This window comes from Somniosus microcephalus, chromosome 24, assembly GCF_052327205.1.
Source record: "Somniosus microcephalus isolate GS21.2 chromosome 24, FLI_Smic_1.0, whole genome shotgun sequence".
Lineage (NCBI taxonomy): Eukaryota > Metazoa > Chordata > Chondrichthyes > Squaliformes > Somniosidae > Somniosus > Somniosus microcephalus.
The window spans coordinates 23,657,278-23,685,243 of NC_141010.1; the positions used below are offsets into that span (position 1 = coordinate 23,657,278).

At 45.6% G+C, this 27,966-nt stretch overlaps 1 protein-coding gene and 1 long non-coding RNA gene across 2 annotated transcripts in view; one reads left to right on the forward strand and one right to left on the reverse strand.

The window, feature by feature from the left end:
* The window catches only part of LOC147101125 (uncharacterized), a 49,434-nt gene extending 21,481 nt beyond the window's left edge, over positions 1-27,953 (forward strand). Inside the window, exon 2 of the long non-coding RNA XR_015073450.1 lies at positions 20,192-27,953. This is a non-coding gene — a long non-coding RNA (uncharacterized LOC147101125). The remainder of the gene's footprint in view (positions 1-20,191) is intronic.
* The window catches only part of samd14 (sterile alpha motif domain containing 14), a 281,567-nt gene that overhangs the window by 10,627 nt on the left and 242,974 nt on the right, over positions 1-27,966 (reverse strand). Inside the window, exons 8-9 of the mRNA XM_085966316.1 lie at positions 17,416-17,532; positions 8,073-8,234 (exon numbers count right to left, since the gene is read on the reverse strand). Coding sequence (XP_085822442.1) covers positions 8,073-8,234; positions 17,416-17,532 — 279 coding nt within the window. The remainder of the gene's footprint in view (positions 1-8,072; positions 8,235-17,415; positions 17,533-27,966) is intronic.

Below are 27,966 nucleotides of genomic sequence, written 5' to 3' on the forward strand. Positions count from 1 at the left end.
GGAAAGGGTGGGGGAGTGGGATTGGTGAAGTGCTCTTGCAGAGGTCTGCCACGGGCTTGACGGGCTGAATGGCCTCCTACTGTGCTGTAACCATTCTATGATTCTTATCACGCTTTACATAATCAATAGCTGTTTTGAATGTACTTTTCAGTATTTTACACCTATGTTCACTGACCTTTCTTTCTTGGCTTAATTTAAAGTAATAGTCTAGGTTTACCTCAGGTATTCTATTTAATATTTTCTACTTCAATACGGTGCCCCCTTAATTCCTTCTTTTGGTACTGAAGAGTTTGACCTTCTCTCATCTTTCCTCGTAACTCATCCCCTTTAGACTTGGGATCAGTCTTGTTGCTCTTCTCTGCACCCGCTCTATTGCCCGTGTGTGTTTTTGTGGCATAATGAACAGGATTGAACACAGCAGGGTTGATTCACTAAGTGGGCAAACTTGGTGAGGAGCAACATTTACAGGGAATGCTGGTTGGGAAATTGCAGACCCCCAGACCTTTATTTACCATCCGTTGAAATGATTGAATGGAAAATCAGAGCGTGCAGGCCTGCTATTTCCCAACCAGCGCTCCCTGTGAACACTGTTCCTCACGAGGAGCACCTGAGCAGGGGCTAGTATTCCTTGGTTGGTCTAACCAGTACATTGCATACTCCAGAATAACCTTTCGATACTCGTTGGGGCTGGGCTTTTTTTAGTGTAACTGCTTGATTTCAAGGGGATGGAGCATGGAAAATGGATTGGGGAGGTCCATCGTCGAATCCAGCCCCTAAATATTTTCCTCTACACAGCCATCCACCACCCTCCCCCCCGCTATCCCCCCCCCACCCCCACTCCACCACCCGAACCCAACCCAATCCTCAGCACGATCACAACTGCTTGCTCTTTGGGCACCCAACTGCACTTAAATGCCACTAAGGGGGCAGAGCTTGGAAAACCGACCATTTCCCCACTTTCCCACCACAGTACTGCCAACCCACAGCAAGACCAGTACAATGATAGTGGTGCACAGACTGTAGTGGCAGGATGGGCAACACTTCCAGGGAAGGAGGGACAAGACACAGTTTCGGGCACTACTACCTCTCTTATGCCCTGGTGCTGCTGGAAAGTCCCCCAAAGGACCCATCTATGTATTGAGTTTGGGCTATCTTTAGGGGGCTTCTGGCTTCGTTAACAGAATCTTTGCCCCTTTCTGGTGCTGCAGTGAGTGCCCCACTGCTGTACCTCAAGGTGTTCCTCAGTTGCTGTGGTGGGTTCCCTCTGCGGAGCAGAGATGCTGCTGGAAGCCCACCCTGTGTATGTCATTGATGCCGGCCCAGGGAAATGGGTCGGGGTCACGGTGGGATCGGACCGGCTTGGGGTGTAAACCAATTTCTGCAATCCATGACGTAATGCTTATTGGGGTGGAGGGGGGAAGGTTTCTAGGTCAGAGCAGAGGTGCTTTGAGTTTCATTTCTCATTCTTCTTTGCCACTCATTTTACTCGAATGCTGACGATTCCACTGCTTCTTCAGGCATTATATGATGGACATAATGACAAGTGTAACGTCCGTGTGTAATTGAGACACGGACTGCAGGAGTTGGTTATAACAGGTGTTTACTGAATGGAGACAAAACTGGAACTACTATACAAAGTTACTACACAGGCTTATATACCGGGGTGGTCACTACTGGTACTGCAGTATACAGGGGCTGCAGAATATAGTTCCTTCTTCAAAGTACATACACTACAATTCCTCCCCTTTTAGCTAAACAGTACATAACATTCGATTAATAATTAAATAACATATTTGCAATTACACTTGCTATATACATTAGCTGAAGTTAAGCAATTATAAATTCAGTCTTTGAGGAGGCTTCCTGATTCTGTCCGGATAACGCCTCTTTGGGGTATCAGGTTCTTCTGGCAAAGTTGATTCGGGATCAACGTCGTTGTTTGGTTCGTCTGCTTCCAATATCACCGATTCTGAGGTAGATGCAATTGGTACTTCGGTTTCATCACCAGGTGTATCGGATCGTGGTGTGGATTTGACGTTTTCCAGTGACTCTAGAATCTGGTCAGCATGGCGTCTTACAATGCTCTCTCCAACGTCCACGGTATACATTAGAGGTCCTTGCCGTGTGCAGATCGTTCCTGGCTGCCATTTCTCTGTGCGGTAGTCCCGGGCCAAAACTGGTTGACCTATCTTAAAACTCCTGGTTGGCCTTTCATTCATATTCTGAAACTGCCTATTCTCCACATCTCTTCTGATGTTTGGCTTAACCAAATCCAAGCGGCATCTTAGTCTTCGATTGAAGAACATCATGGCTGGAGTTTGGTTGGTAACCGCATGTGTCACATTCCGGTAGGCAAACAAGAAGTTATCCACCTTGTGTTGTAGGGTTATGTCTTCATTGCACATTGCCTTGATAGCCTTCTTGAATGTTTGAACGAACCTCTCAGCCAATCCATTGGTGGCTGGATGATATGGGGCGGATGTGTAATGCTTAACACCATTGTTCTTTAAGAACCTCCGGAACTCTTCAGACACAAACTGTGGTCCATTGTCGGAGCAAATCTGTTCAGGCAGCCCATTTCTGGCGAATATGGTTCGTAAGACTGTGATGGTTTTTTCTGTGGTGGTTGAGGACATTTTTATTACCTCTGGCCACTTTGAATGTGCATCCACCGCAATTAAAAACATCGAGTCCATAAATGGACCAGCAAAATCAATGTGTACCCTTTGCCATGGAGACGAGGGCCACTCCCATGGATGTAGAGGGGCTTGTGGTGGGGCGTTTTGGACCTTCTGGCATCCTGTACAGCTCTTGGTCATCTCTTCGATTTCTCTATCGATTCCCAGCCACCACACAAACGCTCTGGCTAAGTTCTTCATTTTTACCCCTCCCAGATGACCCTCATGAAGCTCATTGAGCACTCTATCCTTCAATTTGGGTGGAATTACTACTCTGGATCCACACATCAAGGTTCCTCGGCACACTGACAGCTGTTCTCTTCTCGGCGAGAATGCTGGCAACAGTGGTTCGCCATGTGCTGGCCATCCCTTCACCGTTAAATCATAGATCCTGGAGAGTGTCGGGTCATTTCGTGTTTCCTTTTCTATGTTTGCATTCATCACAGGTAGACATTCGACTATGGTCGAGTGGAATATCTCCACAGGATCCACTGCAGGTGCTTCTTCCACCGTCGGCAACGGTAGGCGCGACAATCCATCAGCATTCCCATGCTGTTTAGTTCCTTTGTACTCAATGTCATATTGGTGTGCCCCTAGGAAAAGGGACCACCTCTGTAGCCATTGTGCTGTCATTATCGGGACGCCCTTCTTAGGGTTGAAAATGGAGACAAGAGGTTGATGATCAGTTAGTAGAGTAAATTTCTGTCCGTGCAGGTAGTGATTGAACTTCTTCACCCCCTTCACCAGGCTGAGGGCCTCTCTGTCAATCTGGGCATAGTTACGCTTGGCTGCAGTTAATAATAATAATTCAACTTTATTGTCATTGTACAATGCACAAGTACATGAACAACGAAATGTGATCTTGCAAGCTCCCATGAGTCCAGTACAAATAACAATAAATGTAAATAGCACCGTCCTGGGAGAAGCAAAGTCGCTGCGTCTGTGCACGCCGCCATTCCATTTCCACCATTCCTCCTGTCCGACAATCTTCAGCCCAATGCCCGGGCCTGCTCACCAGCTGCCCCTCCTGGGGCTCCTTCTGTGACCTTCTGCACCTGGTCTTCCCTGATGGTCACCCCTCCAGGTACTAACCAGGCCTGGCTCTACTTAACTTCCAAGCCTTGCCAGTGACCCTGTCCCTAGTCCCAGGAACAGCGTGACGCAAAAGCTGTCGGCCTCTCTGAACCATCAAGGGATATATGTGACAGTACCGCTCCAACGCCGTAGGGAGACGCATCACACGCCAGTCTTATCGGTAGTGATGGGTTGTAGTGAGCCAATACTTCTGTTAAAGTGATCAGGCCTTTACACTTCTGAAAGGCCTGCTTACATTCATCGCTCCATTTCCATGCTACTCCAGTTTGTAGCAGGGCGTTCAGTGGGTGCAGAATTGTGGACAAATTCGGCAAAAACTTATGGTAGTAATTCACCAATCCGAGGAATGACCTCAGTTGCGACACATTTTCAGGCACTGGAGTCTTAACTACTGCTTCAATTTTGTCAGGGGACTCATGTAACCCCTCTTCATCAATCACGTGGCCACAATACGATATTTGTTTCTTAAAAAACTCGCACTTGGGGCAATTGGCTCGTAGCCCATGTTCTCTTAGTCTAGTGAGCACCTGCTCTAGGTTGGCAAGGTGTTCACTGTCATTTTCACCTGTCACTAGGATGTCGTCCAAGTAACACTGAGTCCCCGGAATCCCTTGCAGGACTTGTTCCATCGCTCTTTGCCATATAGCCGGAGCTGATGCAACTCCGAATACCAGTCGATTATACTGGTAAAGACCTTTGTGAGTGTTTATCGTGAGATATTTCCTAGAGGATTCTTCAACCTCCATCTGCAAATATGCTTGCGCTAGGTCAATTTTTGTAAAACGTTTCCCTCCAGATAGTGAGGCGAAAATATCTTCTATCCTCGGAAGAGGATACTGTACTGTGTGAAGGACTGGGTTCACAGTCACCTTGAAGTCCCCACAGATGCAAACCTTCCTTGGCTCCTCAGACTTATTGTTTAACGTTTTCTTCATGACAGGAATGATGGGTGTCGCCCACTCGCTCCAGTCTACCTTAGTTAGCACGCCTGCATTCTCCAGATTCTCCAGCTCTGCCTCGACGGCTGGGCGAATTGCATACGGTACCGGTCTTGCTTTGAAAAACTTGGGAATTGCATTCTCTTCTATTTTTATCGAGGCGGTTATGCCTTTAAGAGTTCCCAGTTCTTGTTGAAATACCTCTTTAGCGTTAGCCAAGATTTTTGACAATCGTCCAGGTGTGATGTCGTCATCCTTTTTACCAGCCACCGTCAGTGCTTGAATGGAGTGCCAGTCTAAACTTATCTTTCTGATCCATTCACGTCCCAATAACGGTGGTCCACCATCTTGCAGTATGTACAGATACAATTTCTGTATTTCCTTGCTGTTGTATTCGACAGGCACCCTTATTTTCCCTCTGGGGTATACTTTCTGCCCCGTATATGTCTTCAAGACAATGGATGTGTCTTTCAAGGGTATGTGTGAGAATAGCCACTCGTAGTCTCGTCGATTCATGACGGTCAGGGCTGATCCTGTATCCAATTCCATTTTGACTTGGGACCCTGCTATCGTGAGGGTGACCCAAATGGTTCGGTGATCCTCTTTTGTGATTACGTTGTGTAGTTTGAGACAGCTTAGTCTCTTGTTCCCGGATTCACTATCGCTCTTCTGGTCTTCGGAACCACTGTCCGTCATCTTTTGTACTTTCCTGTACTTTTCCTTAGTAGTCTTTTTGTTGTCGTTAGTCTTCTTCCCGGACCTGCAAACTCGTGCAATGTGTCCCATCTTTCCACATTGCCTGCATGTTTTGTCCTTGGACCAGCAGTCCTTCTGGACATGGGTTGTTCTGCCGCAGTGATAACATTTTTCAAATCCCCGTGTCATTTCATGGGTGCCGTATTCCTGTGGCTTTTGCTGTATTTCCGCAGCTCCCCTTGCTGCTGCTTCGTACGATACTGCCACGCTGAAAGCCTTATGTAGCGTCAGCTCTTTCTCTGAGAGTAACCTCTTCTGGGTTCCTTCACTCAGGAGTCCCCAGACAAATTTGTCCCGTAGGGTATCTGCCAGTCCTGCTCCGAACTGGCAGTGCTTTGATAGCTTGCGTAGTTCTGTAAGGTAATCAGCATTGCTCTCATCTTTATGCTGATTTCTCTTGTGGAATTTAAATCTTTCTGCTATCAGCAGCGGTGTAGGATTTAGGTGTTCCTGTAGGATATCAACAATTTCGTTAAAACTCTTCGCCATCGGTTTGACTGGAGTGATCAGGTTCCGCAATAGGCCGTACGTTCTTGCGCCCATTAAGTTTAGTAGTACTGATGCCTTTTTCTCATCGGCTACTTCATTTGTCTTGCAATATACTTCGACTCTTTCCACATACGTGGTCCAGTCTTCTATTGCATTATCGAAGCCAGTGATATTGCCAGTCTTCGGCATCTTGGAGATCTAAGATGGCGCCTCCCGCGCTTTGCCTTCTTCCCCGATTAGACAAAATGGTGCCTCCCGTGCTTTGCCTTCTTCCCCGCTGGATTAAGATGGCGCCTCCCGCACTTTCTGTCTTTTCCGCTGCTGCTAGCGCTGTTGCTGACATTTTTATGCCTTGATGGCGATGCCCTATGGTCTTCGCGCACTTCCCCCCCGCGCTGCTGCCAACGCCGCTCTCCGCGGTCCCCGTGGCAAACTGCAGCTCCTCGCGGCTTTCTGCGCTTCTAATTTCTTTTATTTTAATTACTGTTTCCGTCGTCAGAGCAGACCCTATGGGACACTTTCCTCCCTCTTCTCGGGTCTGTACGCTGCCCGGCTTCATAGCACCAGCCGCGCCCTGTGTGCTCCACCCTCTCTCTCTCTCTCCTTTTCCCGACAACGCTGCTCGGCCCCGTTGAAAAGCCACCCGATCGAGCTCTAGCCCGCCGCAGCCCAGGAAGGATCAGTGTACTACCTGCCACCAGCCCGATTAGCTGGAATACCATAGACTGGATAACCAAGCCCAGCTCTCGACAGCCTCTCCTGTAAATCTTCGAATTCGATGAATCAGAGGGCGGTTGCCCACGGTCGACGCCCGTTTCTTCTGTTTTTTTTTTCTTTTTGGATTTCTTCCTTCTGGCCTCGACCTCTAACAACTTCGCTTCAGGGATGGATCCCCGTGAGGTGGTGCAGAACTGTAGGTAAGTTCGGATCTGTTCGTCGCCAGTGTAACGTCCGTGTGTAATTGAGACACGGACTGCAGGAGTTGGTTATAACAGGTGTTTACTGAATGGAGACAAAACTGGAACTACTATACAAAGTTACTACACAGGCTTATATACCGGGGTGGTCACTACTGGTACTGCAGTATACAGGGGCTGCAGAATATAGTTCCTTCTTCAAAGTACATACACTACAACAAGCTGTCGGGATTTCCGACAGAGTTGCCCCCCTCCCCTCCGCCACCAACTGTCCACCGAGCCCAGGAATTTTGCTGCACCACATTTATTGAAAAATAAAAATAACAGTAGTTGGCTTTGGTTCGTGTGCAAAATTGGATTACAGTATCTCAGTGTTGAAATGGCTTTATAATGGGTGAGGTTTGTTCTCAGCATTTATGACATTATCTAACCTTTCAATTTTGTTACAACTTTAAAGCACTTTTGAAGTCAACTATTCTATTTGAGTCGATTGAGAAACTGCCAATATACAGTCCTAAGCCCAGAGATGTAATTTTCATTGGGTAAAGTAAGACAGAGATTTTATTAGTGCCCCACTGACGTATGAAGACATCCACTGTGGTTGCTGTAATTACGAGCAGAAAAAAACCAGATGCTCTCATTCCATATACCTAAAATGCTGTGTAGCTTGTTTGTACCTCTTTGTAGCTTCTAGCACAGGCTGTCATAGACATTTTCCTGCTGTGCTGAACATATTAGGTGTCACGTCTAATAACCCGAGTGTATAAAACCAAAAATTGTCACAGAAAGGTCCAGTCTCTTCAATTGCATTCTTTTTGCATATGGAAAACATAGAAACATAGAAGATAGGAGCAGGAGTAGGCCATTCGGCCCCTCGAGCCTGCTCCGCCATTCAATGCGATTATGGCTGATCATTCAAATTTAGTACCCTGTCCCTGCTTTCTCCTCATATCCCTTGATCCCTTTAGCCTTAAGAAGTATATCCAACTCCTTCTTGAATATATTTAATGAATTGGCCTCTACTGCCTTCTGTGGTAGAGAATTCCACAGGTTCACCACTCTCTGGGAATTATCACCTGCTCAGCACATGGTGTCACATGAGTCTTCAAAGCAAAAATCAACTCCAATTTTATGCAGTCATTGCAAATCATCCTTGTTATCAAAAGCCCACCTTCATCTTTACTCCCCCCCCAGCTTACCTTCAGTTTACTTCCATCCAAGTGCAACAATTGTTCACCATCAACATTACCAGCGGCGAATTCGGATACGTAGTGGTCCATATTCAACCCAATTAGCCAATGAGAGACTTGCTGCATTGTCCAAGTTGAAACAAGGCAATATGGCTGTCCTTCATCGAGAAACTGGTGTATAAAATAGATGGTACACAATTACTGTATATTAGAATGTGGTAGATGTGCATGATAAGGATAAATGAGCTTTAAAACTATATTACCACATTAAAGTGAACTACACAAGTGCATTTCAACAAATAATCTCACTAGTTACTATTAAGAGATCTGTTTATATTACAAATGTCTGTTTTAAAATAGAATCAATTCTGAAATACATTAAATATTAAATACTTTTTTTTAAATCGTATTTAAAATTAGTTAAAATTACATTAAATTAAATGGGGGAGAAATTCGGTATCACCCCATTTGGGGTGCAATGATTGGCCAAGCGCAAAGTTTAGCGCCTGGTGCTAATTATCGCCTCCGACTGCAAACTTGGCTTCTATCGCCCCTGGAGGTGATTGGAGCGCGAAATCAGGAGCTACACACCTCTCTTAAGGTGCTAACGCCGAGGAGCGAGGCGCTACCTCAGAGCGCTGGTGAAGCTCATGTGATGTCAGTCAGCAATGGAACACAGACACAATGGCGCTGGCCAGTTCTTAAAGGGGAGGGCCAATCTTGCTCTCCATCCACACCCTGCTCATTGCAGCCTTGAATCTTGGCCTGGAGAGACCCGTACATCAATTCCACTGGAAAGAACAATGGAGAGACCCAGGGAAAGAGCTCAGAGTGCAGCCCCCATAGTCTCTTCTAAATCGATGCAAGGAAGGACAAATCAAAATGAACCTGCAAGGTGCTGCTCAGTACCCAAAGCTCCTTCACACAGCGTTGAATCTCTCCAGAAGTCTCTCTCTCTCTCTCAGAATGCGTGGTGCAAAAATGTTGTCGACAAAAAAAGGCAGGAAGCAGTTGCCTTTAAATAACACTCCCCCAGTCCCTTCCTGACTGCAAAACGTTCCCCTCAACCTGTCGTTGCTAGCGGCAGGAGACAAGGCAGGGGGCGCCACTCAATATCCGGTACGGGGCGCTACCGGGGCATTGCGCACTCGACTGACGTCACGATCTGCTGGCGCAGGAGATCATGGTGGTAGTGTTTAGCGCCGCCACAAAATGTCTGGTCAATTCCGCGAGCGGCGCAAACATCGCCACGCCTGGGCGCTAGTTGCTTTGTGACCCATTAGCACCCTCTTAGGGCGCTAATGGGAGGTGCAAAGCAACCGCATTTTTCCCCCAATATTTTAAACAAAAATGTAATTTTTTGAAAAAAATAATTAAAGTTTTTTACAGAGCTAAAAATAAACATACGCTTTTTAAAAGTATTTTAAAATTATAAATGAGTGAAAATTAAAAAAATTTTTTTTTTTAAACTCTGGTAAAAGCAGGCTTTACATTTGCTTTTACCAGGCGTAAGATTTTTAAAGATTTTCAACAGGCAGAAGTTGTGCAGAAAGCGGAACTCTCCCCCCACAGAGGCCCATCTCCAGGGCAGGCGGATGATCTGTCAAGAGAATTCTTGATAGATCAGAAGTGCCGGTTTTCAGCGCATGCGCTTCGCGAGCCTGAAATCGGCACTTGCGAGGCCCCTGGGGGGGGTCGCAAAATCTGGCCCAATATGTTTTTTAAGCAGTTTCATGGGAATATATGATGTCACATTACGGAACATGATAGGACATGCAAATGATGGACTGCAAAATAAATATTTGTAATATAAATATTGGGCTGAAATAACCTGCAGTATAAAGACCTTTTTTGAATGATAAGGCACTTAAAAGCTTTTTCTCAAATATTGACTTCTGAACAGATTGGTATTCTGCCTCTATTGATGCAGACAGCAGGATACTGATTCGGTTCTGTAGCTAGTAAGTACAGCGCAGGTGGAAATCATTGGATCCTCCCCTTACTGAGGCTCATTGGAAATCATTGGATTATTTCTTCACTGAGGATTCTCTCCTCACTGAGTTCTCTTGATGTGATACAAAACATAATAGGGTCAGTATGCCTCATCCTTTTATTTAAAATCTTTGAGTGCCGATCAAGTTGAAGAATGACACTGCAGTTTATAACACCGTTTCCTTCTATTTAGTATCTAATCCAATATTCCTCATCAATATTGGGTCAAAAGATGCGATGTCAAACCCAATTTCCTAAATAAATGAGCTCAAAATGTTCTCAACACAGCAAAAAGAAATAGTTGTGAGTTATGCAGTAATTAGATGGTAGCAAAGATTGAGTAAAGGATCACTTCACCCCTGTGATTTGGATCCCCATTACATTTACGACATTTGACCTGTTTTGTATAGACTGATAAGTCATGGCATTGGGCAAACACCACTAGAACACTTACAGTGCCTTCCTATTCTATAAAAGCACCACCATTGAAAAAAATATGCAGTCTCTCCAAACTATAAACAAACTGCTAATTAAAAAATGTCAAATTTGGATCAATAATATATTCAATCCTCTGCAGTGATCATTATAACCTTTGTCAAGGACACGAGATAATCACCTCCTCTCTGAGCTGAATTCAAATGTATGGGGCCTGACCATCAGTCTTACAAGTGTCTGGAATATCATTCATCCCATTCAGAATGCAAAGCAACACAAGTTCATAGCATTCAATACTGATGCAAAGCGATCCTGCTTGGGTATGTAGATGTTGCTAGATTTAAGCTTAACATTTCTAATAGTCTGAGTCACACAGTTATTAGACACACAGGGCTGGATTTTACCAACCTCGGCGGGTCTGTGGCGGGTGACGTCGGTGGCGGGTCCCGACCCCGCTGCCGACTCCAGCCCGCTGTCCAAAATGACTTTCCCCTAATTGGGCTTGTTAAGCCCGCCCAGCGCTTTTTGCTGGTCAATTGAAGGAAGCGCGTCTGATGACGTCATTTGATGACGCGTCATCAGCCGGTTTCCTTAAAGGGACCATGCGCAAATTTACTTTGATAGTTGTGCTGTCAGTGTTCAACAGCATTGAGATGCTGCAAACACTAACAATCAATGCACAGAGGTGCACGGCTGCACCCAGGCTCTCCCATGACTCCCTCCATATGCTTATGGAGGAAGGCACAGCACGCAGGGAGGTCCTCTTCCCTTCCAATGGGTGGAAGAGACCTCCCCAAGAGATCAACGCAGCCTGGTTGCAAATTGCACAGGAGGGCACACGCAGGGATGTCGTAAGGAGGACCAGGCTGCAGTGGCGTAAACGTTTCAATGATCTCAGTAGATCACGAAAAGTAGCTGCAAAGCCACACTCAACCTCATCCACTCATCACATCCCCATCACTCTGCCTTTCCTACCATTCTCCTGCACATTCTTACACCAACTTACCTTGGACCTCCACCCATCTCTCTCTATCTACATTATCACTTCCCCATCTCACTGGCCACCACTCACACTCACCCTCATCCTAGTCCAATCATACCAACTAACAACACACAAGGGTAGGCACTTGTGTGTTTTAACCAATGTTCATGTGAAGTTTCTGTTAATGTGCTGTCAAACATTGAAATCTTTATTTTCAACACTTTGCGTTCTTAGACAGATTTGTGTGTACCTTAGGAAGTGGCTTAGTGGGTTGCAGTGAATGGTGAGACATAAGGGTAACCCCGCAATGGTGATGAGCATGAAAGGAATGGCTTGGGCATTGTAGGGATGCTTTATGGTGTTGGTGTGGGGTGGTGCCAACCTGGTGCATCATGTGGCAGCCAGGATGTACGGCATCAAGTGAAGTAAATCTGGCCATGGTGAGGCCATCCCTGGTGTCGCAGGCAGCAATATGGTCGGGTGCTGATGCCCTCTGTCCTGTGCAGCATCAGTTAATTGCGGAGAAGGTTGGTGTTGTTGTTGGTGCTGCTGGTGTGCCTGGTGCTGCTGGTGTTGGGGCTCATCATGGTGGGATTCTGAGGACCAAGGTGAGAGAGTTTCAAGGGCACCGATGCTGATGTAATAGATGGCAGGTGAACTTGAGGTGACAGAAGCGATCTATCAATGGTGAGAGAGGTTGTTCCAATGAGGTGACACTGGATACAGAGTTTACTCCAAACACTTGCAACCTGCATAAAGCTCAATCTGTCTTCCAAATACAGTAAGCAACAGCTTCTGAGCTTGCAAAGTGAACAGCTGTGAGATGGGAGCTTTTATAGCACATTTGCAGCTGTCAAGTAAAAAGATGATTCCATGGTCATACAACTCCCGACCTGCTTACCTGACGCGATCCCCGAACAGCGTGGACCCCGTGGGCGACCTCGTAAAATGTAAAGGTGAGCTAAAAATACCTCTTAATGGGCTGTTAACAAGGTCATAATGACCTGAATTGCCTCCCCCGCCACTGCGTGTTGGGTCTGTTCAGCGCTGACAGACCTGACATCTGGGAAAGGCGAGTGGTGGCGGGTTGACAGCGGGGTCCCGACCTGCTGTTAAAACATTTTTTTCCCCATCCGACCCGCCACCGAACGCGCCCACTGACCCCACCCCCCAACCCCGCACCACCCCCCCCCCACCCCTGGAAAATTCCCTCCATATATTTATTTGCATAAACTCCTGGTTGGTTCAGAGAGTACTGCCACAGATGAATAAAATCTGTTTGAAGTGCTCACAAATCATACGTCAAATTCTAGTCTGGTGTTTTAAATTACCATAAACTGTGCTGAATAGATGCCCTAAATATTCACAATATATATAAATGATCTAGACAAGGGAACTGGATGTAATATCTCCAAGTTTGCAGACGACACAAAGCTGGGTGGGCGTGTGTGCTGTGAGGAGGATGCAGAAAAACTCCAGTATGATTTGGACAGGTTGGGTGATTGGGCAGATGCATGGCAAATGCAGTATAATGTGGATAAATGCGAGGTTATCCACGTTGGTGGCAAAAACAGGAAGACAGATTATTATCTGGATGGCAATAGATTGGGAAAAGGGGAAGTGCAATGAGACCTGGATATCCTTGTGCACCAGTCGATGAAGGTAAGCATGCAGGTGCAGCAGGCGGTTAAGAAGGCAAATGGTATGTTACATTGAAGATAGGAGCAGGAGTAGGCCATTCGGCCCCTCGAGCCTGCTCCACCATTCAATGAGATCATGGCTGATCATCCAAATTCAGTACCCTGTCCCTGCGTTCTCTCCATATCCCTTGATCCCTTTAGCTTTAAGAAATATATCTATAGAAACATAGAAGATAGGAGCAGGAGTAGGCCATTCGGCCCCTCGAGCCTTCCTAGCGAGAGGATTTGAGTACAGGAGCAAGGATGTCTTGCTGCAGTTGTACAGGGCCTTGGTGAGACCACACCTTGAGTATTGTGTGCAGTTTTGGTCACCTTATCTGAGGAAGGATGTTCTTGCCATGGAGAGAGTGCAGCGAAGATTCACCAGACTGATACCTGGGATGTCAGGAATGATGTATGAGGAGAGATTGCGTCGATTAGGCTTATATTTGCTAGAGTTTGGAAGAATGAGAGGGGATCTCATTGAAACTTATAAAAGTCTAACAGGACTAGACAGACTAGATGCAGGAAGGATGTTCCCGATGGCGGGGGAGTCCAGAACCAGGGGTCACAGTCTAAAGATAAGGGGTAAGCCATTTAGGACAGAGATGAGGAGGAATTTCTTCACCCAGAGAGTGGTGAACCTGTGGAATTCTCTACCACAGAAGGCAGTGGAGGCCAATTCATTAAATATATTCAAGAAGGAGTTAGATATATTTCTTAAGGCTAAAGGGATCAAGGGATATGGGGAGAAAGCAGGGACAGGGTACTGAATTTGGATGATCAGCCATGATCGCATTGAATGACAGAGCAGGCTCGAGGGGCCGAATGGCCTACTCCTGCTCCTATCTTCTATGTTTCTATGTTTCTATAGTTGTCCAGCAACAGTTGTTCTAAACTGTCCAGTTTCGGTTTTGATTTCTCAGGCCTCGTTCATCACATGACTTAAAACTGTGTTTTATTTTTAAACCCCCTTTCTCTCAAAAATAAATACATAGAGATATTAAAGAAGCATGGTCATTTGGAAAAGTATCTTGCAAACCAAGTTAATAACCAAGTACATGCAATACAATGCCATAGCTTAGTGATGTATGATGTTGTAGCGGTACCACCGAGTGTCTCTTACTTACTGTACATAATTCCCTTTAACTATGTTTATAGAGTTTGCATGTACGGGGCGTTGCCCCTTTAAGAACGCGGCCTAACGTGATGACGTCACGTCGCACATCACGTGACCGCCCCAAGCGCGGGCAAACGTGATGACATCACGTCGCACATCACGTGACCGCCCCAAGCGCGGGCAAACGCGATGACGTCACGTCGCACATCACGTGACCGCCCCAAGCGCGGGAAAACGCGATGACGTCATGACGCAATCCACGGGACTGCTCTACTCAGTCCTTGTGGCGTCCCCGTCGGGTGAAGACCTGCTCCACGGCTCTCCTGCATCGATCTCTGTTGTTCTCTGCAATTCGTCGAATCTTACAATAAAGACCTATTTGATTCTTCTCCTGAGTCGACCTCAGTTATTAGTTAGGAATACATCAATACCTACATTGGTGACCCCGAATTCCTACATCGGTGACCTCCGACATTGGTGAATTCCTACAATGTAAAGGTTCTGCGGTCACATCTACACCTAAAAGTTAGTTTTGATTTATTAAAAATGTTTTCTCTTGCCCCATTAAAAATAAATAATTCTCCGCTCCTTTAGATTCCTTTGTGCTCGGCAGCATTCTCTTGTTGAGGGGGCAAGAGAGCAACTTGTTTGTTGGCTACTGAAAATGCTTCTGTGGAATCAGCCACAAGGTGATGCACGAGAGCAGGCTGGGGTGATTCACCTCCTGAATTTCCAGCCCTGCTTCCGTAGTGAAATATTTAGTTGCTAATAGGTATCGTACCTGAATTGGAGACCGGACATATTGAGAATTGAAGGTGGGACAGTGAGGGGGAGCAGTGATGCCCTGTTGCATTTTTGGTCACATTAAATTAAAGAAAATGATGCGGTCATCTGATGCTAAACATACTTCTCCCGAGTAACCAGTGTGGCAGACTTATTAGAAGGTTTCTCTGAGCTGGAGGTTGTTGTTTGCGATATCAATTTAGCCTGCTCAGAGCTTATAGGCAACGATAGCCTTTCCCGACATGCCAACAATACCCCTTGCAAGAACTCTCTCTATGTCTGGTAGGCAGAACAGCTGAATAAAAAGGCATCACTTATATCACGCACGTGTCACAAACTTTCATGTTACAATGATACCTTTTTACACAAATTCCAAGAGTGTTTGGCGAACAAACAGAGTTTTGCAAAAAATACTTTGAAACAATTAGTGCCTCCTTATCTCCTAATGGCTCAGTGAGAAAAACGCATCTATAACCAGACTAGGGGGCAGAAAAATCAGCCAGGACACCCATTCCTGAACGATATTCCAGTGACATGCCTCCCTCTCCTGCTAGAAGGTTTACATGTGTGGATGGCAGGTGAGGACGGGGTTCGACTCAACATTAATGCCCCCCTCCCATGGTTGATTATTCTGCTGTTGGTCATCGCTGGGCTCACACATGAAGACTGACCATTTGGCCATTGCCTGTGTAACTATAGCCAAGCATAAACATTGCCATCAGGATAGGAGGGGGAAATTGGGTGGAGGGGAACAGATGTTATTGCTTTAACATCTCCTGAATGCTCACCAATGTCTGTACTATCATCGCCATAACTGTGCGGAGTAAAAATATGCTCTGGCTCGTTGGCCAGTAGATCCTTCAACCTTTCACTTTACAGTGGTACAAACTGTTACAGTAGAAGGGAGATTCATAAAAAAAGAAACAAAAAATATAAATGATAATTTAGGAGCTATTTTACAACTGGAAGTACACAATTCTGTCAAATTTGTAATAATAACACTGGCCTGACATTCTGTGAACTATGGACTGATAAAAAACATGACAACAGACCACAACGGCCCAGGGCCATTCTCTCGTGCTCACTCACTCATTTGCAATCATTCTCCCATGCTCACTCACTCACTCGGTCTCATTCTCCCGTGCTCACTCACTCACTCGCACTCATTCTCCCGCTCTCACTCACTCGCAATCGTTCTCCTTCGCTCACTCACTCACTCGCTCTCATTCTCCCGTACTCACTCACGCACTCGCACTCATTCTCCCGTGCTCACTCACTCACTCGCACTCATTCTCCCATGCTCACTCACTCACTCGCACTCATTCTCCCACGCTCACTCACTCGGTCTCATTCTCCCGCGCTCACTCACTCACTCAGTCTCCCGTACTCACTCACTCACTCGCACTCATTCTCCCGTGCTCACTCACTCACTCACTCGCACTCATTCTCCCGCGCTCACTCACTCACTCGCTCTCATTCTCCCGTGCTCACTCACTCACTCGCACTCATTCTCCCGTGCTCACTCGCTCACTCACTCGCACTCATTCTCCCGCGCTCACTCACTCACTCGCTCTCATTCTCCCGCGCTCACTCACTCACTTGCACTCATTCTCCCGCTCTCACTCACTCGCACTTATTCTCTTTGGCTCACTCCCTGATTCACACTCGTTCACCCGTGCTCACTCCCTGACTTGCACTAATTCTGAATGATGTTCACTGCTCTCAACCAGAGTAGCCATTGAGGTGCTTCTCTGGGCTAGGTAAGGGAAAAGTCAGCCAGGGATACCGCCTCTGATTGCTATCTAGTGATCCCTGTTGAAAGGTAGGTGTCTTTGAATCTCAGCTGAGGTCAGAATTAGGCTCGACTGCAATGACCTTTGACATGAATCAGTCATTCATGAAAGAAAGACTTATGAAATAATACTGAGCGGCCTGCGGGTGGCGCTGTCCAGGGAGAGTATAAATACTCGGGCACGGGCCCAGCTTGCACAGGGCATTCTTAACAGGAACTAGTGAAGGACACAACTAGACCTCCATGTTGTAAAACAGTTGATTAAAACATTGTTTAATGCTTAGACCAAGTACCTAGTAGTTTTCTTACGTCAACCTTCAACTGTTGAACAGCTGCCAACACTCAAGACTAGATTTCCCAATTGTTTTTTGTTAAATAACACCAATCGGGAAGCCAAGGCTTGATTGTCTGGGCTCAATGGCCCCTGCAGTGCGGAGTTGGAGGGTGACCATGGAACCATAACCCAAAAGAAGACGAACAAGGCGGCCAACAATTGAGAAAAAAAGTCATAACCGTGAGCATAAAAATGAAGTGCATTACCAGCGAGCATCAATGTTAAAAACACTTACTTCATCAGAGGACAGAGACAAAGTGTGGGTAGGTGTAGCTCGTGATTCAGCAGCTGAGCTACTTAGAACTCTGGGGCTTCCACTTCGTGGGCTGGAGTCTTCACTCAGTGTAGAGTCCTGTGTATATAGAGATGGATTTGAATTATAGTTAATTCATGGGCGTGGCTGCAGTAGAGTTTCAAATCCAATTTTATTATTGAAAGTAAATAAATACAAGGGGTTAGAAATTTGCCTTGGACGTATTGCATCGGTCGGCTGTTATACACCCCACCCAATATTCAGTTCCATTGCAGTTAATGGAATTGAGTATCGGGCGATGCGTCTAATGGCCAGACAATCTGACACCGCCTATTTTGCGCTATCGCCCAAGATGAATTTCTACCCCCTTGGTAATTTGGTAATTTCTTTACAATTACCAAAACAGCTAGACTGGCACAACAGAGCACACTTCAATAGACATTACACAGCATCAATCAATCGGTCACATTTGAACAAGAAAGAAGCTCCTTTGTGTCACGGTGCTATCTAAGGTCACTGTTCAATTAAGGAATATCTGTGCATTTGAAAATTAACATCACTTTTCCATTTAGACATTCTACCTTTGTTTTTACTTCTTCTTCCAGTATTGCTCCCTTCCCCTCCTCTCTCGAAAGCATTGACTCTTTGCTGAAGTACAACTCCACAGATGCCAGTCATCTTTTGGTACCTCGCCAAGTGATCATTATTTATTGGGGAGACTTGAAAGGGAATGGCAGCAGGCTATTCGGCTGTGGGAGATGTCACGCTTATGCCTGATTCTCCCCTCAGCTGATGTCTTGGATAGACATCTGGATAGAGATCAAAACAGGGGACCCTGTCCACTCTTGGAGGACTGAAGCCAGTTGCAGTGCTCCAGCTGAAGTCAGGTAACCTGGCCGTTCAGGTCTCTAATGCTCCACCACTCATTGCCTCAATGAGCTGAATCATCAGGGATCTCATCAAGTTGTTCTCCATATTAATATATTAATGAAACCAGGACCCAGAAGATGAAAAAGTTCTGCAAATGACAGATAAATTCCAAATTTACAGCAGCACACAATAAGCTGAACTGCTGATATGCTACACGTTTTTAAACTGTACATGAAATAGGAACAAAAAAATTGTCGTGGAGTAGAAAAGATGATACTGGGCGAAAAAGCATTTATACGCCCGGATTTTCCGATCGGAGGCTTCCTGCATGCGGAGGCTTCCGATCTGGAAAAAATCTACAGACTTACCTGAGGGCTTCCGAGGTGCGTATACTTCCGATCCTGGGCCTCTCCACAGTCGAAATGCGCAGGGCCCACGTATGCCAGGGGCGCAGGCAGTTTGCAAGCGTCCCTGGGATCACGTGGGTCATGGGGAGCCAATGGGAGAAGGGAATCTCCCTTCATACACTTGACAGATAGACCTGTCAAATATATGAATGGAGATCACCCCAAAAACACTTTAAAACATTAAATACATTTTTTTTTTTAAATCATGTTTTTAAAATGAGTTAAAAGTACAATAAATTAAATATTTTAAACAAAAATTAAATTTTTTGAAAAAAATTAAAGTTTTTTACAGGGCAAAAAATAAACTTACCTTTTTTAAAAGTATTTTTAAATTATAAATGAGTGAAAACATTTCTTTTTTAACTTTTCAACTCTTATGCTGGTAAAAGCAGGCCTTACGCCTGTTTTTATCAGGCGTAAGATTTCTAAGGGTTTTCTGCGGACGGAGGTTCTCCAGAATGTGGAACTATCTGCCCGCAGAGGCCCTTCTCCAGGGCAGGCAGATTGGAAATACAGGTTTTCAGCGCATGCGCTTCGCATGCCTGAAACCGGCATTTCCGATGTCCCTACGGGTGTGTACGCAGCCCATACGCACCTGTAGGCATCGGAATATACAGGCCATTGTCTTAATTATATTTCAAAAATATATATTACCTTACAATACATGTAAAAGATCAAGAAGTTTTTTTTTAATTAAGAAGTTTTTATGTTCCCTGCTGTAAAGATATGTACATACATGAAGAATATAAAATATAAAGGCCTAGAAATTCAGTGCCCTTAGCGCCGATTTTGCGGCGCTAGAGGGCCTAGCGCTGCAATTGGCGCCGGCGCCTAAATTGCCTGGGGCCCTTCCGCCGCGGTAGACCGGTAGCGCTGCGCCGGCACCGATGACGTCATCGGTGTGCGCAGCGTCCCGGTTGCCGTGGTGACGGGCCCCAGCGCCGAAATTGACTTGCGGCCGCCTCGCCCGTGGCAGCCGCAAGCAACGTTCTGGCAGAGGTGCCTTGCACAAGTTTGCGCCGGCGCATTAAAGGCCCCGCGGCGGCCGGCCGCTTTCCCGCCGCCCGCCTGGCCGCAGCACCCTCCCCGGACTTCCCCCCCACCCCCCCCGGAACAGAAGCAAGCCCGGCACTTGTCCGAGGTGCCGGGCTCATTTTTAATAAGATTATCGCGGGCCGCGGCCGGGTGCAGGCAGCTCCTCCTTAAGGGAAGGAGGAGGCCTGCACTTCCCGAACCTGCCGCACCGCAGCGGGCGCCGCAGCGCCGGAATAGCGCCGAAATTCAGCGCATAGCACCAGTTTTCAGGCACTAACAGCTTTCAGCAGCGCCGGCAGCCGTTTGGGCGCAGAACCAGTGAATTTTGGGCCCGACCAGCGCGACTTAGCTCCGGCACTAACTTCCGGCGCTAAAGCCCTGGCAGCGCCAAAACTCAATTTCTAGGCCAAAATCTTTAACTTTTGTTTCATATTTTCTGTTCACAGAATTTACAAGAAAATGGCTGCTGAGCTTTGGGAGGTCACCCACTGTCCACTCCAAGGTTTTCCACAAGGTCACTGTCTGGGCACAGTGACACTTTCGTTATCATGGTGCATGATACTGGCTGCACCATCCCTGCCAACTGGCCTACAGAACACCAGAGAAAACGCCGAATGGCTACGTCCCAGAGCTGCAAAGTGAGGGTTGCTGATTTTGACCAGTGTGGTGGGCAGATTTATTGGAAAAGCCAAATACGTCTTGCCATTTCCATAATGTTATGCTACTGCGCGATACCAAACTGCACAGTGCCTGCGACATTTTCAACAGTCTGAGAAATCTGGGCCTGCTCCCCTGTGCTCTTCCTCTGTGTCTGTGGGATGGAGCAACGCTTGTTTACTGGGGGTTCGTGTCCCTTTGTTGTATACTCGCTAGCTTTTCAAAAACCTTGGAAAATGTGTTTCTATGATTGCCCAGGCCTTTCAATGGCTCTCTGCTTCTACTTTGCTATTTTACTTCCAACAAATGGGCCCTTGAATTAAAGGGCTGGTTCCATGAACAGACATTCCCTTAAATGTATTTCTTCATTACAATCAACAACAGAGTCCCAGTGAAATTTGTTTTTTTCTTTCTCCGTTGCCGCCTTTTGACACCAGATCACAGTCATATCACAGTGTCCAGCTCTGGTCACCACACTTTAGGAAGGATGTGAAGGCACTTGAGAGGGTGCAGAGGAGATTTACCAGAATGGTTCCGGGGATGGGGGATCTTAGCTACAGGACAGGTTGGAGAAGCTGGATTTGTTTTCATTAGAGCAAAGGAGGTTGAGGGGTGATTTGATAGAGGTGTACAAGATTATGACGAGTTTGAATAGGCTAGACGGGGAAAGGCTGTTCCCACTAGTTGAAGGACTAGGGGATGCAGATTTAAGGTATTGGGCAAGAGATACAGGGGGGATGTGAGGAAAAACTCTTTTACGCAGCGAGTGGTGAGGACCTGGAACTCGCTGCTGACAGAAGTGGTGGAAGCGGAGACACGTTTTCAAGGGGAGACTGGATAGGCACTTGAGGGAAATAAACTTGCAGGGCTACGGGGATAGAGCGGGGGAATGGGACTGACTGGATTGCTCTACAGGGAGCCGGCACAGACTCGATGGGCCGAATGACCTCCTTCTGCGCCGTACAACTCTATGACTCATTTGTATTAGTCAACTGGCTCACGTAACCTGAATAATTTCAACTAGCATCTGACTGCATTGCTTAACTTACTGCTGGCAGTGAATCAGATCATTGGGTGTTTGTGGCTCAGTGCTCGATCACACATAACTGTCCAATCTGTCTTCACATGCGGAGCTTGGAATCTAGAGCTGTACATTACCACATTCAGGGAAAAAAAGTTACATTGTTTTCTTTACTTTAGTTAAATGGATGCTTCCAGCCAAATGTTATTAGCCTGAACGCCAAAATGCCATGAGCTAAACCCCTGCAGACTGTGCTGGAGTTTCTAGTTCCTATTGCTGTGATTTTGCTCCACTGTTTGAGATTATTCACATGCTTTCAGAATCTATTAAAGTTTCTTAATTATGAATGCTAAGAGCTCGCAAACCTCAAGTGGATTAGGGCTGAACTGCCATTAAGGAGCTGGATGACACATTTGAGAGTTGATAGAATGGTATTTGCTGTCATTCAGCCCACCAATTACAGGCACCTCTTTAAGAATAGTGGAAGGGAGGTGGAGAAGAAATATGCAGACTAATTGGGGAAATGAGTAAAAAACATAGAATAATAATCATGGGGGATTTCAAATATCCCGATATTAATTGGACAGAAGAGGTAGGTAAAGGGCATAAGGGAATGGAGTTCCTACAAAGTGCACAGGACTCCTTTGTAACCCAATATGTAAAAGACCCAACAAGGGAGGATTCAGGTGGACATGACATTGGATGATGAGATTAGTAATGAGATAAGCACATTTTAAATAAAAAGAGGATATTTTAAATAAATTAATCAAACTCAAAGAGGATAAAACCCCTGGTCCAGATGGATTGCATCCACGCATTTTAAAAGAATCTAGGGAAGAGATAGCAGAGGCATTACTACACATATTTAATAATTTGTTAGAAAAAGGTATAATGCCAGAGGACTGGTGGATAGCTAACGTAATATTGATATTTAAGAAGGGAGATAGAACATGTCCAGGGAATTATAGACCAGTCAGCTTAACATCGGTGCTAGGACAAATAATGGAATCCCTACTAAAGGAGAAAAATAGAAGAACATCTAGAAATCAAAAATATAATAGTGAATAGTCAACATGAATTTCAGAAGGGAAAGTTTTGCTTGACCAACCTTAATGAATTTTTTGAAGAGGTAACAGAGAGAGTAGACAAGGGTAATGCAGTAGATGTAATTTATCTGGATTTTTAAAAGGCCTTCGATAAGGTACCCCATAATAGACTGATGAACAAGCTCAGAGAATGCGGAGTCAGAGGACAAGTAGCAGAATGAATTGCTGCCTGGCTTCAGGACAGAAAGCAGAGAGTAGGAGTAAAGGGTAGCTATTCACAGTGGCAGAAGGTGGGTAGTGGTGCTCCACAAGGATCAGTGCCGGGACCGCTGCTGTTCACAATTTACATTAACGATTTAGACTTAGGAATCAAAAACACAATTACTAAATTGGGGGAGATAGTCAATACTGAGGAGGACTGCAACAAGTTACAGGAGGACATTAATAAACTTGCAAAGTGGGCATATAATTGGCAAATGAAGTTCAACACAGATAAATGTGAGGTATTACATTTTGGCAGGAAGAACAGGGAGGTCACTTATTACTTGGAGGGTGCGAGTCTAGGTGGGGAGCAATGGGATCTCGGAGTACAAATACACAAATCACTAAATGTTGCAACACAGGTTAGCAAGTCCATTAAAAAAAAACCAAGCACTAGGTTTATTTCTAGAGGTATAGAATTGAAAAGTAGGGAAGTTATGCTGAACCTGTAGTGAACCCTGGTTAGACCACACTTAGAGTACTCTGTACAGTTCTGGTCACCATATTATAAAAAGGATACAGAGGTACTGGAGAGGGTGCAGAGAAGATTTACAAGGATGATACCAGAAATGTGAGGGTATACCTATCAGGAAAGGATGAACAGGCTGGTCTCTTTTCTCTTGAAAAAATAAGGCTGAGGGGTGACCTAATAGAGGTCTTTAAAATTATGAAAAATGTTGATAGAGTGGATACAGAGAGAATGTTTCCACTTGTGGGGAAGAGCATAACTAGGGGCCATCAATATAAGATAGTCAGCAAGAAATCCAACAGGAAATTCAGAAGAAATGTCTTTACCCAAAGAGTGGTGAGAATGTGGAACTCGCTACCACAGGAAGTGGTTGAAGCGAATAGTATAGATGCATTTAAGGGGAGGCTAGACAAGCGTATGAGGGAGAAGGGAATAGAGGATTATGCTGATAGAGTTAGATGAGGAAAGACCGGAGGAGGCTCGAGTGGAGCATAAATGCCGGCATGGACTGGTTGGGCCGAATGGCCTGTTTCTGTGCTGTATATCCTATGTAATCCTATGTAAAGATTCTGATGCAATGGGCAATATATAAATATCTGGGTCTAGAAATTGAACTGCCTCTGAATTGGGATGCGGTCCCAGTGCAGTGGCACACGTCTAATGAGGACGGCAGCAGGCCATGGCAAATTGGTCCACTGGCTTCATTAGGATAGTATCGGCGAGCTTAGGGCGCCATTCGAGGCCCCAGAGGCAGCTTGCTGGTTGCTGGGTGAGAGTAAGACCGGCTGGATCGGACGCAGGCTGAGGGCCTCGGGAGAGTCCGGTGGGGGTGGGGAAGCAATTGAAACGGGAGGACGAGCGTTAGCCGGCAACGGCCCACGGTTTTAATGCAGAGCCAGAAGAAGCACTCCTGCTTCTCAGTAAGATAACTTACCTTTCGGGTTGCAGCCGCTAGCAGTCCCTTTAAGGACCACTAATTTGACGGCTTAGCACCTGAAGAAACTAATTGGTAGTCCAATTTGGCCAAAGGCCTGAAACAGGTGTCAGGCCCTCCATTTGTACATGCAATGGCCATAATGGCAGTTTCAGGCACACGCTCTGGACGCCTACTGATTAGCCCTAACCAATATGGTGGGCTCGCACTTCCGGCACGGAATGAGTGCACATGCCTCCCGCCATATTGCCCTTAGGCGCCTATTTTACACCTGTAAAATGGCCGTAGTACCCTCGAATTTCTAGGCCCAAATGTCTAGACCCATTCATGCAAGAGTAATCACAAAAAGCCATGGAGCGATTTGTATAAAATCCATAGCGATATGTTTCCTTGTCAGCAAGTTTTGAATTTGTTGATAACAATAGAAGATATTAGTAAGCTAGATGATTTAATTGTCAGTGATTTTTGGAAATTAGAAACCAATAAAAGGTTTGTTAACAAGTCTTGAAGTTTCCAACATTTGACAAGAAGCCAGAAAAGCTATTGTTAAATCCCTACTAAAATCTGATTTTCTAAGATCTGCAACAATTTTTAAACAGCGGCGGTAGTTTTATATGAAATTTTTTAATAGCTAATTTATCAGCCAGACTGGAGAAATTGTGACAGACTTCATTTTCTTGTGAAGTCATAATGAGGTACAGTCCAGCTCCCTGCTGACCTTTGCTTCATGTGTGAGTGGCTGTTCAATCATGGAAGGTGATGGACCTGGAGATCCTGTCCTCACCTGACTGTCCAATTGGATAGCATCAGGAGCACAAACCCCCAGCTGATGTTTCCCCTCCCTGCCTCAAGGCCACTGAGGTGGCAACACTTACTGCGGAACACCTCCGTTCAGTCCGTAAGCGTGACCCCAAGCTTCCGGTCGCCTGTCACTTTAATTCTCCACTCCACTCCCACTCTGATCTCTCCGTCCTCGGCCTCTTCCACTGTTCCAGCGAAGCTCAACGTAAGCTCAAGGAACAGCACCTCATCTTTTGATTAGGCACTTTACAGTCTTCTGGACTCAACATCGAGTTCAACAATTTCAGACTATAACATCGGTCCCTATATATTTTTTTTATTTTTTTTCCCTTTTTTTTCCCTCACATGGCAGCTGTTGATGATTCTGCCATTGCCATTCGCACCTCATCTAGAGTCATCCTTTGTTTCTTAACTTGTCCCATTACCATCTCCTTTTGCCTTGCACCATCATCCCTTTTGTCTTTTAATCTCTCCTGCCTTCCAGTCTATCACAGACCTTCCCTTTTGTTCTTTCCTCCCCTCTGCCCTTTCCCTGCCCCTACACTTGCTTAAAAATCTGTTACATCTCCAACTGTTTCCAGTTCTGACGAAGGGTCATCGACCTGAAACGTTAACTCTGTTTCTCTCTCCACGGAAGCTGCCTGACCTGCTGAGTGTTTCCAGCATTTTCTGTTGTTATTTCAGATTTCCATCATCCGCAGTATTTTGCTATTGTAACAACTTATGGTCAGTCTGGTTGAGATCAGCTTACACAGCACAAATTTAAACTCAGACATTATTTTCTGTACAGCTCAGTATCATGTTAGACAGTACACTCACCTAATGAGCTACATTAGGGAGGGGAGTGTTATGTTTGATTTTAGAAAATAAACTAGTCTCTGCTATCATTGGAATGAAAAATTCCAGTTGACTAATTTATTGATGCAAAATTAGTCAATTCACGATGACCTAATTTAAACAGTCACATAATACCCAATGCATACCAAAGTGGATCTAAATTATCAGCACATCAGATTGCTTCCAATGTGTGAAGTTTTTCAGCAAGATTAACCAACTTATCATATCAAAGAATTCATCTAAAACTGATGCTTTAATTCGGCCTTGGAGTCCAACATAAAGCCTAAACCTTTCCAATAACAGAACCAAGTTATTTCTTATCGATTTTCTGTGAAGCTTTTTTAATGCAAAAGTGTATGCCAGAGGGAATGAAAATTCCACTGACAAAAGGAGTTAGTCAAAACTATCTATTGCAAACTATTGGTTTAGATGGTATCGACAGAGCCTCTTAGTTCACACAATTGCCTGTTTTAGTGTTTGCTTCCCAAATGAGCACAGTATATTGTTCTCAGTCATTCTAAACTTTGAAAGGGATTGTCGCATCATATAAAAAGTGTTGTAAAATAACTCAATCCACCCGAGTGTCATGGGTGTATGTTGAAGTAATTAGGAGTGACTTTACGAGCCCATTGCTGCCATTGAGGAGAGCCACCCACCATCAGTATATATAAATTGGGAATTTGGCCAGGTACTGCCCGGAAAATCATGGGCAGTGGACGCTGGAGTTTCCAATATACGCTGCCAATGGGTGAGGGTCCCCACGATCACGCGGACTGGCAGCATTACCCCTATTGTCTCTTCTCATCTAGAGCTGATGTTGCAAACAAAGATAATATTCTACTGAGGATCTTCAATACAGATGGTCCACTGACACAGTATAGTCAAACATCATCTTGTGCTATGGAATAGCACTTCACCAGCAATTCCTCATTTGGAGAATTCCGTGAGATGAGAGTCACCTCAAATATCTTAACCTCCAGGGGAAGCAGCCACTGCTCAACCCCATCTCACTCCCTCTTCTTCTTGTGCACCTTCCTCGTGCTGTGGAATGCCGGAGTAAGAGTCTTTTGGCCTGCAGACCATGATGAGTGAATGTCTATGCGTGTAGGGAAGAGATTCCTTCGGTGATGCATGACTCCAAGAGCCTTTAACCTAGCCTCTTCCATGTCCTCATCATCCTCTTCATAACCTCGAAAGAAAGCATTCCTGACGTAAGAAAACTACTAGGCACTTGGTCTAAGTATTAAACAAGGCTTTAATCAACTGTTTTTCAACATGGAGATCTAGTTGTGTTCTTCACTAGTTCCTGTTAAGGAATGTCCTGAGCAAGCTGGGCCCATGCCCGAGTATTTATACTCTCCCTGGACAGCGCCACCAGCAGGCCGCCCAGTATTATTTCATAAGTCATTTCCACATGAATGACAAGATTCATGTCAATTCCCATTGAGAAATCCATGTTTAGAGTGCAATGCAGTACTTTGAGCAGAGCTGAGTAAAGGTGGCAGCAAAAGTCATGCCTCACTCACCCCCCTCCCAAAGCACTAAAACCATCACAATGCAGGCAAAGAAACAGCAATCCACCTCTGGGATACCTTGCAGCAGCTCTTGCCACCATTGATATAATGTCCGTAATTATTTGGGACAGCTTTTGGATGAAAATGGAGGTGAATGGGGCAAAGGGATTAGCCACGCCCCCTTGACCCTGGAGTCATCAGGAGCTGACCTGTCGCAATTTTCACCAAAGGCGTCAAGGACAGTCACCCAAAGCCGGTGGGATCCCTTTTAGCCCATACATATCGGGTCTTGATTACATCATCAGGACTCGACTGGAATTTTTACTAGTAGGCCTGAGCATAAAATTGCAGGGATTTTCCTACCAGGCCTGCCCAGTGAGGAACTGGATCGGGGCCAGAAAGGAGCTGTAAGGAATGACCCAGATTCTGCCTCGCCTCGCCACCAGAGGGCTCCATGAACTCTCTTAATTGTGTCCTTCTTTTTTCATTATTGTATTCACCTGTGCATTGTTAGATGCCTACTATTTAAGTGGTGTTCACTTTATGTTCATTGCTCAGTCTTGAGTTGCACTGCCTGGTGATACCTCTTGCTGGCCTGTTAGCCTGTATTCTGTGCTGTTGTTATTTTGTTTATGTCAAGTAAAGTCTACCTTTGTTTTGCAACCTAACCTCTGCCTCAGT